Consider the following 15,812-nt stretch of genomic DNA (forward strand, 5'->3'; position numbering starts at 1 on the left):
TTTCATTAACATTATTTTTTTAATTTGAACCATAATTTACGATTTCATTCCATAATGCAATTCAATCTTCAAGACCCCTTTGCAGATTCAATCTCATAACAATATATCAAATTTAAATTTTTAATATTATAATATAATTAAATATTTAAATGTTACCATTTATACAATTTCCTTTATTACGTTTCCTTAATTAAGATTTATTAATAACTTCCATATTTAATAGAAAATATTGTAAATGACCAAAATACCCTTATTGATTAAATTTAATTAGAAAAAAATAGATTTTTTCTATTGGTCGAAATTAGTTTACACGATTTCTTAGAAATGCACGGTTTTCATTTTAACATGCCCATATATATATATATATATATATATATATATATATATATATATATATATATATATGGTAAACATGTAGAATTATTTATGGAATTTTAGGAATAAATGAAAAGGCAATCAAGAGAGGAACGTGTCACTTGTTTGATGATTTATGCTTTGGAAATTTCTCCTTGTCCTTTTGGGTCTTCACATGTGAAGGTTTATTCATGTGATTCCAAAGAGAGAATGTGTCTTTTGTGTCTTGGAATGTGATTGCAAAAGTCATACTCTAATTATAGTTATTGTATAACATACATACAAATCCCTTCTTAATCTATTATTTTCAAAATTAAATAAAAACACTGACGTTATTTTGTATCTGATAATGACTCAAACCTCTGTATATTACCTTCAAACTGAACGAAAAAAGCAAAAAGAACTAACAACTCCATGTGCATACCCAAAAAAGAATTTTTCTCAGTGTTTTACAAGAATCGCCGTTCTAACTTATATTTTATGATAAACATGATTGACATTAACGTTTTACCTGAAACAGTTGTCGAAATCAGGCGCTTCTGTTTTTTTTTGGTTTAGTAATATGATTCTCTTTGTGAGTTTGTAGATTCAGTTGTAAAAGTTAAATCTTTGTTGCCTGTTTTGCTTATTTACGTATAACTGAGCGTGACTTCCTGAATATATTCTTAGCGAAATTGTCCTGTACACAAGTTTATTGGGTTAACTGAATGTACGATCACTTCACATGGGAAACTCGAGTGCTTGAGGTAGGGACAATCAACCCCATATGTTATATTTGTAGGTGGATGTCGACAGCTGTGTACGATGACTTATACTGGTATACAAAGAGTTATCGTCTTTTGATACAAACAAGAAACACAACCGCATATCTTACAAATTTGTTGTCATCCTTAGAAACAAAATCTCGTCCTCATAAAAACCTGTAACAACTGAGTTAAGAAAGTCTGAAAAATTACTGACACAAAAACATTTGCAGATAATTTATAGAACTTATACTTTATTATTGTTAACATAACATGAGGGTATAAATATACTAAAATTCTTAAAAACAACAGATAATTTGATCCAAACGGGCATACTCAAAATTAATCTTAAAATTTGTCTGATCAGATTTAAATCATATATTTACATACTCTAATTTATGATAAATTTGATTGATTTAGGGGTTGTTTGTTTACTTCTTAATAGTTTCATTAAGCAACACCCTCTGAATCGTTAAGAGATCAATCTTGTTTAATAAAAAATATATGTCTCTTAATAGTTCTAAAATTCTCTGAATGATTTTACGTCATGGGCCTCACTTAACCATTCAACGCCCTAATTTCATTGTAAACAGTTACCAAACAATTATATTTCATTTTATATCATTAGAATCTCTTAATCATTTTGTATCAAACCATTAAGCAACTACGAAATAAGCTGTATAAAAACAGAAAAAATCACATGTATGATTATTTATAGTGATGAAAGAATATTATTACAAAGGGTTTTGACACCCAATACAAAAAGTAGAGAGTTCACGGGCACCACCATAACCCATCAACAACTCAATCAACAAATAAATATGGAAAAGAAAAAGCATGTCAAACCGGTTATCGTCCTACGGTTTTCACAAAAATATCTGAAATTCGAGTTTTCCTCAAGCGTAGGTCATGTTTGATCTCGGAAAAACGAAGTGTCTGCGGTTTATATGAAAAAGACGTTTTATAAAACCCGTAAATTTAACAGATCAAAGATGTCAGTATCAAACAATGAAGATACGTGGAAAAGGAAAGAGAAAGTGACTAAAATGGTCAATCTCGTCAACCAAATTCACTTTTCAGAGCCTCTTCTCAAGTAGCCAAAATTTACGTAGATACTCTACGACTAATTTCAATCCTTACACATAGGGGTGCTCAAAAACCCGACCAACCCGAAGCAAACCCAATGTCTAATCGAGTTGTAAAATTTTCAAACTGTAGGTATTGAGTTACTAATATTTGAACCCAACCCAATTCGATATCCTTGTATTTCTTGGATTTAATATAATTTTTGAGTTTCTATTTATATATATATTAGACAATTACACTATCGTGTACCATCTTCATATACATATATTTTCAATCTATCCTTCATCTTTATATAACACATTCATATATATGTTCAGTAACTGTGAACATATATATGTAAATTGCGAAAATTAATTGAACGTGATATACGTAAGAATTAAGAAGTATGAATAAGTTGTATCGAATGGTTGATGACGAAAAATAAATTATGAGTAGAGAAAAAACATATTTAAGTTTAGAAAAATATTTTAATGTACCAAAGTATCAACCCGACCAACCCGTACATTTTAAGTTGGCTTGGATTGCACTTTGCTTTGGGTTGGGTTAAGATTTTTCAAACCGCAAGCATTAAATTGAGTTGTTCAAATGTCTTCGACCCGATCAACGCAAAAACTTTTTTTTTTTTAAATTGAAAATTGAATTAACGTTTGACATTTACGTAAACTTTAATTAAAATTAGAATTTAATTTAAAAAAAATTAAGAAAAGTGCAGTTGTAGGGTAGGTGTACTTGTGGCCTTCAATCCATCCCTGTGATTGCATAAATGTCAGTGGTGGTCTCACCCGTGACTCATTATTCCCTAATCCTTTTACATTAATTTTCAATTTTATTACATTAATTTTTATTAGTTTTTATTATAAATTAATTATCCCGATACAACACAGAAGAACTGTATTTGCCAAAACTCGAGCAGTTTAATTATGATTTTAAGTCGAAACAAAATGACCCAAAAATTAATATTGATTAGCATACGAGAATATATTGTTACATAACCATAACCAAAGAACATTTGATCTAGCGGTATGTGAGTCTTTGGCCTCCTAGAAAGGTCAGAGGTTCAAACTTTACCAAAAGTGAAGAAGGTGTGTGAGTTTATTTGCTCTATTTTACTATATATAAATATTATATACTTTAAAAGAAAAAACATATTGATACGTAAACGATCTGTATATATAAGAAATAGAAAACAACTGCTATACCTTTTAATCTGTTATTATATTTCTACCAATTGTTCCATAAATGCACACATAAACCCCTTCACAACTCCAAACCAAGTTCCATTTTGTCCTCCAAACCCCAACATTCTTTCTCTTGTGCATTTTTTATGGCAAATTTTGTGCACATTTGCTCTCTTCTCATTCTTTTGCTTGTTCTTGATGCCACCACACAAACCCTTTGCCATTCCAAAGGCTTGAAACCAAAAAGAAACACATGGAAGCAATTGGGGGTAAATTTGACACAAACCCAACAATCGGAACAACAATTCATGAAATGGGTCAATTTCGTCGGGAGTTTAAAGCATTCCCTTTTCTCGACCGCCAAGAACAAGCTTTTTCCGTCGTTTACGCTCACTGTCGACAAGAATCCGGCCACCGGAGACTTTACGACCATTCAACAAGCTATTGATTCGCTCCCTTTTGTGAATCTTGTTAGAGTTGTCATCAAGGTTCATGCCGGAGTCTACAAGTAAGTGGTTTCTTGCTCTGAGTCTTGTCGGAATTTTGTGACCAAAGATTTCGATAGCCCGGATAGGATAAGTTGGAGATTTTGGGTTCGAGTCTGTCCTTTTGTTTATTTATAGACAATTATAATCGAGAACGATGACGGGTTTTTCCAAAATGGTTCGAATTCTCTTCGAACGAATCTAAAACCGTAAATATCGAAAGTATATCGATACACAAACGATAATCGTTTCACGGTTAAGATCTAAGATTGAATGGGAATTGAAGAACACAAAAATGACATGGTTTTTTTTTGGGAATTTTGTAGTTCATGCAGAATTTCTATAAAGACAAAATATAGTTTGTGGGTATTTTTGTCAATTCATATTTATGAAAAAAAATGTTTTTGTTTATTTGACACGATAAATTTTTTGAATATTAGATGGATTTTTTGTTGATTAAATTCCTGAATTTTATATTTTTTTAGTACATAATTTATGTTTTAATAATTATATATCAAATTAAATATTAATATTTATAAATAAATGAAAGTGGTTTGGTTTTTTTTAATTTTTTTTAATGCCTTATTGATTGTCTTTTGTGTTAACTACAAAATGTGGGAAAAAGTAATGTAATCCCATGCATCAATTTTATATGGATCAAGGTTTCTTTATGCATGGTGTTTTTAAGGATATATATAATATATATATATATATATATATATATATATATATATATATAATGTTGGGTTTACGTAAGATCAGTCTACTTTCGTGAGAAGACCATTTTTTACACTTGAAACTTCACAGAAAAAAGAATTAAATGTAACATTCACGGTGTTTTTGCTGTGAAGGTCCGGTTTTTTTTTACTTTTACAACGTTTTGATGTGAAGTTTCAAGTGTAAAAAAGAGGTCTCACAGGTCCCACAAAAACAGGTTGGTCTCACGTGAACCCAACCCTGTATATATATATATATATATATATATATATATATATATATATATGNTATATATATATATATATATATATATATATATATATATATATGTGTGTGTGTGTGTTCTCATTCGTCGATTTCATTGTTTAATCTTATGAAATTGTTTTATATAATACTTTTTTATGAAGATTGTTTCATATACGGTTATGAATTTGTTTCATATAATACTTATGAAATTTTAATGAAGTTGTTTCATACAATTCTCTAAAACTAATATAATAAAGATGATAATATCCATGATTAATTCTACAATAAAAATGATTAATCAACATCTCATAATTATAAAAAAATGAACAAAATGAAAATTCATATATATATATATATATATATATATATAAGGTTTACTTTGCAAACCACGTTATTTGTACAAACCGTACCAACCTCATTCAACCAATCATGAATTTTTATTTTGTTCACTTTTTTGTAATTATGAGAGATTGATTAATCATGTTTATTGTGGAAGGTGTTAATCATGAATATTATCATCTTCATTATATTAATTTTAGAGAAATACATGAAACAATTTATTAAAATTTCATAAGTATTATATAAAACAATTCCATAACCATATATGAAACAACTTCATCAAAAAAAAAAGTATTATATAAAACAATTTCATGAAAAAATTTCATACGATTGAGCTATGAAATCGACGAATGAAGGTGATTTGCATGGTTTGTACAAATATGGGTGGTTTGCATTTGATCGCTTCTCTCTCTATATGTGTGTGTCTAAAATTTAATAATTGTTATTTAATTTTTAAAAACAGGGAGAAGGTAAACATACCGCCATTGAAATCGTTCGTAACAATAGAAGGTGCAGGTGCTCTGAAAACAATCGTGCAATGGGGGGATACTGCTCAAACCATCGGTTCAAAAGGTCGGCCCATCGGCACCTTTGGTTCAGCCACTTTTGCGGTCAATTCCCCCTATTTCATTGCCAAAAACATCACGTTTCAGGTATGCATTATCGACTTGTACATTATACCAAGCAAGTACGATACAAAAACTAAATGTACAAGTATGTGATGCATGCAGAACACAACACCGGTTCCGCCACCGGGAGCGGTAGGGAAGCAAGCGGTGGCATTTAGAATATCGGCGGACACAGCAGCGTTTGTCGGGTGTCGATTTTTGGGTGCACAAGATACGCTTTATGATCATTTGGGTCGACATTATTACAAGGAGTGTTATATCGAAGGCTCGGTGGACTTCATTTTTGGCAACGGTCTCTCTCTTTTCGAGGTTCAATTCATCCTCTGTTTCTCTCTCTCTTTTTACATATTTATGTGTAAAACGCTATGAAGGTAAAAAAAAAGGTCGAATTTTCACAGCAAAAACATTGTGAAAGTTACCTTCACAATGTTTTTGCTGTGAAGGTTCGAGAGTAAAAAAATTGTCTCACAGGTTTCACGAAAACAAGCTGGTCTCACGTGATTCTAAGTTCTAGACAATTTAGCTTATTGATTAAGTCCAAATTTTGAGGTATGGTAAATTTAGTTGTATCGAACGAATACATAAGTGGGTTGGGTTCATGTGAGACCAATAGTTCGTGAGACCCGTAAGACCAATTTATGTTCATTGATCAACTTTATAAGCTAATAATCTAATGGTCTAAAGTTGCATGGTGACAATTTTGTGATTATTGAGAAGTCTCGTGGCAATTTTATGATTATGAATGTTCAGATTGTAGATCTAATCCAATGGTTAAGAATTGGTCTAACAGGTCTCACGAAAAAACTCTTGTTGTTACATGATCCCAAGTATTTTGTCCGTTTTCATAGACTTTCAGCTCCAATGACTTACCCACGTAATAAAAAGTCAAATTTACCCTTGATTATCGTAACTCTTATTACACATGGTACAAGAAAAGAAAGCATGGAAGCGGGTTTCGATGGAAAGGGCAATATTGTAATTTCAGGTTTTTGGGTTGGTCACAGGGGTGTCACGTGCATGCAATAGCACCAGTAACAGGGGCAGTAACAGCTCAAGGAAGGAGCAGTTTACTAGAAGACACAGGGTTTTCCTTCTTGAGATGTAAAGTTACCGGGTCGGGTGCACTTTATCTCGGGCGAGCATGGGGTCCTTTCTCCACTGTCGTCTTTGCCTATACTTATATGGACAATATCATCATTCCTAAAGGATGGTACAATTGGGGCGACCCGAATCGTGAAATGTAAGTTTCCCGTATCTCTTTCTATGTGTAATCGTCCAATTTCATTATATATTTGTTAAGAAATAGGACCCATATCAGATAGTGTTAGACCAGTTTTAGTGGATTCATCTTTATATGTATAGTATATAATAGTATATATGTATATATGGAGACCAATTTGTTAGGTTGAATTGCCTTTTGCAGTGGGTAATTTGGTGGTGGAATGGGCGGTGGTTCATCCCCCCTTTTTTTCTTGTATGCATTCTACGTGTTCGACGAAATGCCACCTTTTGTTTTGCTTTGTATTTTAAGATTGTAGGTCTAGGTTTCTTGAATTATATGCAAAAGTGAGTACCACTTAGCAAGAATGCACGCCTGCTACTTCTTATGGATATGGTTTCCACAAGATCCCAAGAAAGTTAGTGGGGGGAATAAATATACAACTAATGATACTGTGACAATACGTGAAACCTTATTAGATTACTTTTAAAAAATAGCTTTGTGGAGAGTGGGAGGTTCCAAGTTCCAACGAGAGGCAGACCCACTATGGTGCATATGGTGGCACGGGCGCCACTTCATTCCTTTGTCGTAGTGTAAAAAAATTAGAGTCGTGAAAGGTGCCATCGTATTATTTTAGTGGGTATCACCGTATATATCTTGAAAATACAATGACAACACAAGTTTCTCTTGGCAAAGTTGGTTTGCACGGTCTTTCCCCCCTTTTAGGCGCAGGTTCGAATCCCATTTGTATCATTTTCTTAGTGTTTAGTTTTTACCTTTTAATTTTAGGTTTATTACATCTATGAGAATTTCGGGGATAAAAAACTCGAACACATGGCCTCTCACAGGAAAAGCAAGGAACTAACGAATAGAAACCCCTTGGAAAAAAAGTCTAGGTCCGCCTCTTGTTCCAACGTGTATAGAGAAGAAATGGTTAAGTTTAACTCATGTTAGACTCCAACAGATACGTGTAGAAATACCATTTGAGATGTCCAAATGGCTGAATAAAGCTTGGTTACCAATCGCATTATAGCAGCTCATATGTGTTATACCTCGGAAACTATATGTTACACTGGATTTGGTCTTTTCGGATACGTATGCAACAAATATTTATTCATGGCCGAAACTTACAATTTTTTTTTTGATTAACCTGGATATCCAACCCGCTATGTGAGCCGACTAATCCCAGGGCGACCACCTGCTTTGCAGATAGCCCGGAGTCACCGCATTTGAACCTCCGTGGCCACAAGGGGATGTTTATTCCTCCTTGGATTTGAACCTGAGACCTCCTGGTACTTTTGATCTTTGGAACCAAGCTCTAGTAGGAAGAATTACATTATGTAATGTTCACGGGGATAGATTACAGCCTAGCCCAAGTGGCCAGTAAAGGCTAGGCCTTTGGACTCCTCCCATAGGTCGCCAGTTCAAGTCTCCTCAGAGTCATTGGGATTTTACTGGATGTTAGCTTCAGGGCCATATTGGATTAGTCGAGGTATGCACAAGTTGACGTAGACGCCCATGGTTAGAAACAACATAAAAATTGACCAAACGACTACGTTTCGAATGAACTTAGTCAAACATGATTATGAAACGTTGGCCCGTAGCTATAGAATTACAAAAATACCCTTTATGAGTTATATATGGAAACCAATATACCTAACTTGCCACTTTTAGGGTCTTGTTTGATTCCTTAATGTGTGCTTTTGACCAATGATTTATAGGGGGTGTTTGGGATTGCTTATTCGAAACAACTTATGCTTTTCTATAAAAGCACTTATCAACTTATTATAAGTCAGAAGGTTTTAACGTCTTCAAAAACTCCTTATTACCGGTTTGGCACCGATATAAGTTGTTTATCCGAACACTTAAAAGTGCTTATTGCGGGTGCCACACAAATGTCCTTTTTATTAAATTCGATCGATTTAACCAACGATAAGTACGGTTGCAGGACTGTATATTATGGACAATACAAATGTAGTGGACCAGGGGCAACATTTGCAGGAAGAGTTTCATGGTCAAGAGAACTCACATATGAAGAAGCTAAGCCTTTTCTTTCCCTTAGCTTCATTGATGGGTCTGAATGGATTAAGCTATAACCATTTTCATCATCTTTTTTTTGTGTATATTTTGTCAATAATCTTCTTCTTTTTTCACTTTATAAAGTAATATTTGTGTTGAGGAGGGTTGATGATTCAGACACCATATCGACCGTTACTTTAGAGTAATATTTGTGTCGATTTTATGATGTTAGATCTTGTAACTTTTTTCACAGATCTAAAGTTTATCTGAAACATAACGAATGTGAAAGGATTTGGGCCCTTAGATCTCCCTCTAGAGAGCGTGTTTTATCTTTATAGGTCGATATTGTTCGTGCTCGTTTCATGTTTGGCATTGCCGAATAAAAACCCGTATAATATGATACTGTATATTGTAATCAATTGGTATTTTGATGAAAAGTTTATTTCGAAAAACAATCTATAGTTGAGTCTATGGTTGAAATAATCGGCTTCATCGAATACAGAGGCAGACCTATTAAGAGGAGAGCGGGCTTCTGTGCACCCGCTCACTCGATTATCTATACTACCTTATAAACCAAATTTATCAAAAGTCTTAAAAACAATTTTTAATGCACAAAGTAATATACATTTGTGCATGAAGTCTTAAAAACAACTTATAATGCATTAAGTACTACTATTTTATGCATTCAGTCTTAAAATCTTTTAATCTACAATTAAAATAACATATAGTACAAGTTACCAATACACATTATTACTTTTTCTTTTCATGTTCCCAAAATACTTTTGACATCTTTCACTCATGCCTTCACCCTTTCATGCCTCTATGTCTTCTTCACATCCGCCAAGGTGAGATTCAAAATTAAATTCACCATGAGTTATTAAAAGTTCTCTCATTCATCTCTCATTCAATTGCTCTAGAGCTTTCAGTCTCGCTCTCGCTCTCGATCTCTTGATTCTTTGTTTTTGGTGTAAATCGAACACATTTGTGGAGTTGTTTAAATATGTTGGATTTTAAACTGTCATACAATTTTTTTCATCGATAGACTGTAATTGGAACCATAACTCTTATTTATTCAGATTGTATTAATATGTAAAGACCAAGTGTAACTTATATCATCGTTAAATCTTCTCTGATAAAACCAATGAAACTTCAAAATCGTTAAAATTCACGGCTTCCGTCGCATTGCGCGGGTACACAACTAGTTGCAAGAGAAAAGAAATTGGCGTCTGAAAAGGTTCACCTGCTTTATATGGAGGGGTGCCCTTAAATACTTTAAAAACAAATTTATAATAGAAATTAAGCATGCGTGTGATGGTTGGATTTGACATTTTACAGATAATATGTCATGGGTTTGAATCTTATTTCAAGTAAAAGTTTAATTTTTTATCTTTTAATTTCCGGCTGGAGGGCCGGCTTAGAGCATTAAGCCCTAAAAATGCTATTTTTGAAAATATTAACAACAAAATATAGTCGGAAAAATTAAACTCGCAACCTCCAATACAATTACAGACGTTATTACCACCATACCAGTTCATCTTAAAAATCATCGCTTCTCATCTTCATTTATCGAGGCAACATATGTTTATTTTTAAAAGATCAAGATCGATTCCATTTGAAAAACGTATTTTATTCCCTAAATCTAACCAATTGACTCTTCTCTAGTCGAACCGCGTCCACTTTCCCCAGGTCACGACCACGGTTTTGTAGACCGAGAAATTTTTGGACCCGTCAATGTCGATCATACGTTGTTGGATATTCTATTTAACGTTTTTTGAAATATATTTATATACCGGTAATACTCACTGACTTTTTCATATTTGATGAATTTTTATATTTGACAACGTTTGATGAAGTTTGAACCTTTAACTTCTAACGTTAAATGGATTCCAAAAGATTAATATTAAGACACTTTTAAATGGGCCAAGTCCAAGAATAAGCCCAAATTTTGAGAGGTATACGATATAGAATTATTCAGCCCAACTAACAATGCCAAAAGGTTGGAATTTTACTTATTGGTAATTTGATGAGATTAACGGAACTCATAGTTTATTCGGTCAGATATGTATATGATTGTTTGGTAGTGGCTTAATGATATAGAAAATGGCTTATTCAATAAACTTCTAAGGGGAAACTTTATGTCGAAAAGAAAAATCCAAACTTGTATCTCCCAATTGAAAAACATGTTCTTTTCATTGATGAAAAAACTCTCTCAAACAAAAGTCTTCCCAATCTATGCAGACATATTAATTCATATAGATAATTTTATTCATACAAGACTTAATGCAAAACCATCCAAACAACCCTAACAGCATCTTCCAACTGATCCTGTAAAAACGGTTTAAATGGAGAAATAAAATGCAAAAAGGTATTACATTCAAGGTTACTCCTATGATGTTGGGTCTTAGAGCAGTAGAGCGCAGTACAAGCGAAGGGAGTGGGATGCCGAACCTCTTGCCCCATTGACTAAGAGGGGGCGGGCGCAGCAGCTACAAGGAGGTGAGAAGAGTTGAGAACAAAGTGGCGAACGGGTGAGTAACGCGTGGGAATCTGCTGATTCTAATAGTTTCTCCATTTTAGAACTAATAACACCTACACGACGGAAATTTTCATAAAGCATTATATGCACTGATTAATCACTAATGCACATATCATGTATATTTTGAACTAAGAGCTCTATAAACGATCTTTTAAGTGGCAGAGATTTGTCATGTGTACGGATCCTTACTGAAACTAGGGTTTACTACCACTTTTTGAAATTAAACCGAACGTCTCGATTTGTGTTCTCACATTCATACTAAAAATATGGGTTCATATAACATAAACTAATACATGAAATTACTGAAGGCATGCTAAAACGATTTAAAATAAACATGTAACACAGCATGAACAGATTCTGTAATCATACTGGTCATGTATCCCATACTGATATACTATAAGTCACATGAAGACTCACTTGATTGTGTAGGTTTCTGGAACTGATTTAATTCTGAACAAGTACCAATACGAACAAGACCACATGCAATTTAAACCCAGTAGGTCAAATATTAATTAATCTGTATAGCTTTACTGAACCAGACTGAAATCGGTACTGACTCTACTAAAAACAGGGCTCCCAAGGTCGTGCCAAAACTACACTATGCTTCACTCGACTGAAACAAATCAAAGACCAAACTCACGTTGTTATGTTCAACATCACATGACCATGCTAAATCTGAGCACAAACGCCACATAATCATGTCGAGCACTAACCAAACGTTACACAGTTGTGCTAATCGCACATGTCATGTTTATTTTTCCAGCGAATAATTGTTTGGCACATGCAACTCTCTGATTCTTTGTTTCTAAACCAAACTAAGTCATTATTTTTGCATAAGAACACTAAAAACATGCAAAACTGTTGACACTTTAGGGTACAATTGTAACAAACTATGTGAATCAAAATCAAGGTTTATCTGCCCACTTCATAAAAATAGCAGTTCAAAAAAAAACATAATGAACTTTCATATTTTTAACGATTAAGGGGTCGTTTACTAAACACTTACTTGTTAAGTGCTTTACCAGATAAATTTTCTCATTGAATGAATATGAGAAGAGCCAAGAATCTTACCTAGTAAAAGCAATGAAAAGGACGGAGACTCTTGCTCAGGTAAGCGCTTACCCAGTAAATTATTGCATCCGATATGTTTTGATCTTACCAAAATCATACACATGAAAATAAATTATAGTGTTGACTCCTATCAATAAGCGTTTACTGGATAAGCATTTGGATAAATGACCCCTAAGTCATTAAGCAATTTTTTTGAACAAATAAATTATTAAACATTCTAAAATTTATTAAATACATCCTTATTACCCAAAAAAATGATTAGTAACTTGTATACCAGATAAAAATTGAAATTAAAAAAATACTAAAATAAATAGCAAAATCCTAAGAGCATCTCCAAGAGATTCTCCAAAATGGGAAATCAAAAGGTCAAGATCTCCAAAGAAAATTTATATTCATTTTTAACGGTTTTTTCCATTTTGAATATTACAATTTGAATTATATTATTAAAATATTCAATATTTCTTATAAAAAAATATTATTTCTCTCTCGTATACATTTAATTTCAAGTATTCTCATTTGTGAGATTCATATGTAATCATTTTATAATTTCATTTTAGAGAAGATTTTAAAGAATCTGTTAGAATACAAATCTTTAAAACCGTTGTTTTAAAAAATCTGTTGAAGATGCTCTCACGCATGCCACGACTTCCCTCTCCATCCGATATCACCGTCATATCATGCGGCTAGTGACGTTTTTGGGTCCCACCATTTTGGGCAGGTACGGTTTTTAGGTTTAAGAGTAAACTAGTGTTGCAACCGCACGTTGTGCGGTGACGATAATATCATCTTTAAAATGAATGTTATAGACTAAAATTTGAAGTACTCTTCCAAACAAATTTTAGGAAAATGTGTGTGACAACTACTCATTAACATTAAAAGTTTTTAAGAGAAGTTGACAACAATCTTAGAACCATCTTTTAATTTAAGTTCGCTAATTACGCTCGAGAACAGTGTTGCAAAGTACTCTACTAATGTTTGACTAATGTTAGTAATTTGTTTAACTTGAAATCACAATTTTAGTTGAAATCTCATCTAAAGTTGTGAACAAATTTAATTGAAATATCATTTTAAAGTTGTGAAAAATACATTCTATAATATTAGTGAAAATTTGAGCGGTGCGTAAGTTGTAGCAACAGTAGTAGAAGCTCAAGACGATGTATGAAGAACCACATCACCAAACTACGATAATGGATGTCTCCCTGTAAAACAATAAAATTAATATCAAGTGCGGTCGATGACCCACATATCAGATATTAAATTGATAAAAACAAATACTACACTTTACAGTAACATTCTATAATTATTTGAATTGTAAATTATAGAGGTACGTCAAGATTTGCTAATAGTAACACTAAGACGACAGATAAATAACTACATCACCAAATAGTATAATGGGCATTCCCGTATAAAAAATAAAATACCAAGTAAGCTGAATAATCATATATTAGATATCAAACTAAAAACATATAATATACTTGATCTAAACAAAAAACCCAAGATTCAAGACAGATATGTTTAACTAAAAACATGTACTATATTTGATCATAAGCAAAAGGTCGAGATCCTAAAAATATATTTGTTCCACTTTAGTCATTTTTTTTTTTTGCAGCAATCTCCCTTTTGCCACTTTCATTTCATCATCCAATGCGAGATGCAAGCAATATTGAGAAAAAAAGTTGGTCCTTTTTCTTTTTATATCCACCTCCCACATGCCTCTTTCATTCTATATTCCAACGTGAGATGCAAACAACAATGTCAGGAAAAAATAATTTATAATGCTTAGAAGTTGTCACCTGATTATCCATGATTATTGCCTTGATATAGATAAAGATATAAAAATATAGATTATAGATATTGCTAAAAATAATAATAATAATAATTAATATGGTTAAAAAATAATTCAAAGTAATTTATAGTAAATAAAAAAAATGTTTAATAAAAATAATAAAATAATATTGCTAATAAACAATTAACAGTTAAATTGCATAAGAAATAATAAGCAAAACATATCAAATTCCACCATATTAGCAAGTGTCACTGTCGCAATTGCAGACCTAGCCGTTGCAATTGCGTCCCTGAGTTTTGAACTTGGTAATCTTTTTTCTGGATTTTAGCAGTGTCCGCAATATTGCGGATGTGGATATTACAGACGTAGTGACATTTAGGTAAACTCGGAAAATGAATGACTAAGAAACCAATTTAAATGGATGAAATGACTATTTGAGTCAATTTCCATTTAATTTATACCCATCAGAACTCGATTTTTGCAATAAACTTAAAAGATAAACTAACTTATCTATACTATATTATAAAGCATTTGACAAAAACTCTTAAAAACCATTTTTTTTATGCATGAAGTACTGTTTATTGATCATATTACTTAATATTCAATATTACAAGTAAATTATACGTAAGTACAATTTATTAAAGCTATATGTTTGAATTCGTGTAACTAACTGCGGATAAACATAATCAAATAAAGGATAAAAATCTCATTTTAAAATATAAAAAATCTAAAATATAATTGGGATAATTATTGAGTTCTAACAGAATACTTAATTATTATCTTTATAAAAAATATATTATTAAACCTAAATTAAGTTACTTCGTTACGTTAAATTAAATTATAATAAAAATTTTGAATTAAAAAAAATACACAAACAATAACTTTTAAATAGTTAATTTGATACTAATGTTGATATATTTTTTTTTGCAAATTTTATATGATATTTTCAAATTTATATTTTATTTAAAAATAAAAATATTATCGATTTCTCAAAACCACATAAAATCGTATTATATCTACATAGATAAAAAACAAAACAAAACATTGAAATCGAAATGTGTCTCGATGCATTGCACGAGTACCCTTCTAATGATTATAAACAAAGCTTGAATTAGCTTCTTTACCATAATTGATACATATCTGTCTTACGTCATTTCCTAAAAAACTGCTGATGTGACGATATGCAATTATTTTAACGATTGAAGATATAATATTGGGTGGGCTAATGGCACCCCACCCCATTGCTAACGGCACCCCCTAATTAGGTTTTCAATTATTATTTTTATGAGTTTTTGTGTTTTTTTTGTCTTTTTGTCCTTTTTGTTATTATTAAATTTTATTTTATTATTATTTAAAGACAATTATTAATTAATATATATTATTTATTTTATTTTCTTTTTTTAT

At 31.9% G+C, this 15,812-nt stretch overlaps 1 protein-coding gene and 1 non-coding gene across 2 annotated transcripts; one reads left to right on the forward strand and one right to left on the reverse strand.

The window, feature by feature from the left end:
• Window positions 1-3,441: 3,441 nt before the first annotated feature.
• LOC112517100 (probable pectinesterase 53) lies at window positions 3,442-9,324 on the forward strand. Its single transcript, XM_025124422.1, has 5 exons — window positions 3,442-3,869; window positions 5,612-5,801; window positions 5,880-6,086; window positions 6,782-7,017; window positions 8,945-9,324. Exons 1-5 carry the CDS (start codon window positions 3,508-3,510, stop codon window positions 9,090-9,092), a joined length of 1,143 nt encoding a protein of 380 aa, XP_024980190.1. The 5' UTR covers window positions 3,442-3,507; the 3' UTR covers window positions 9,093-9,324.
• Window positions 9,325-13,732: 4,408 nt separating this feature from the next.
• LOC112517521 lies at window positions 13,733-13,926 on the reverse strand. The gene has a single exon (XR_003069715.1). It is a non-coding gene; the product is annotated as a U2 spliceosomal RNA (small nuclear RNA).
• Window positions 13,927-15,812: the final 1,886 nt, after the last annotated feature.

The sequence above is a fragment of the Cynara cardunculus genome, assembly GCF_001531365.2.
Source record: "Cynara cardunculus var. scolymus isolate 2C chromosome LG 8, CcrdV1, whole genome shotgun sequence".
Classification (NCBI taxonomy): Eukaryota; Viridiplantae; Streptophyta; class Magnoliopsida; order Asterales; family Asteraceae; genus Cynara; species Cynara cardunculus.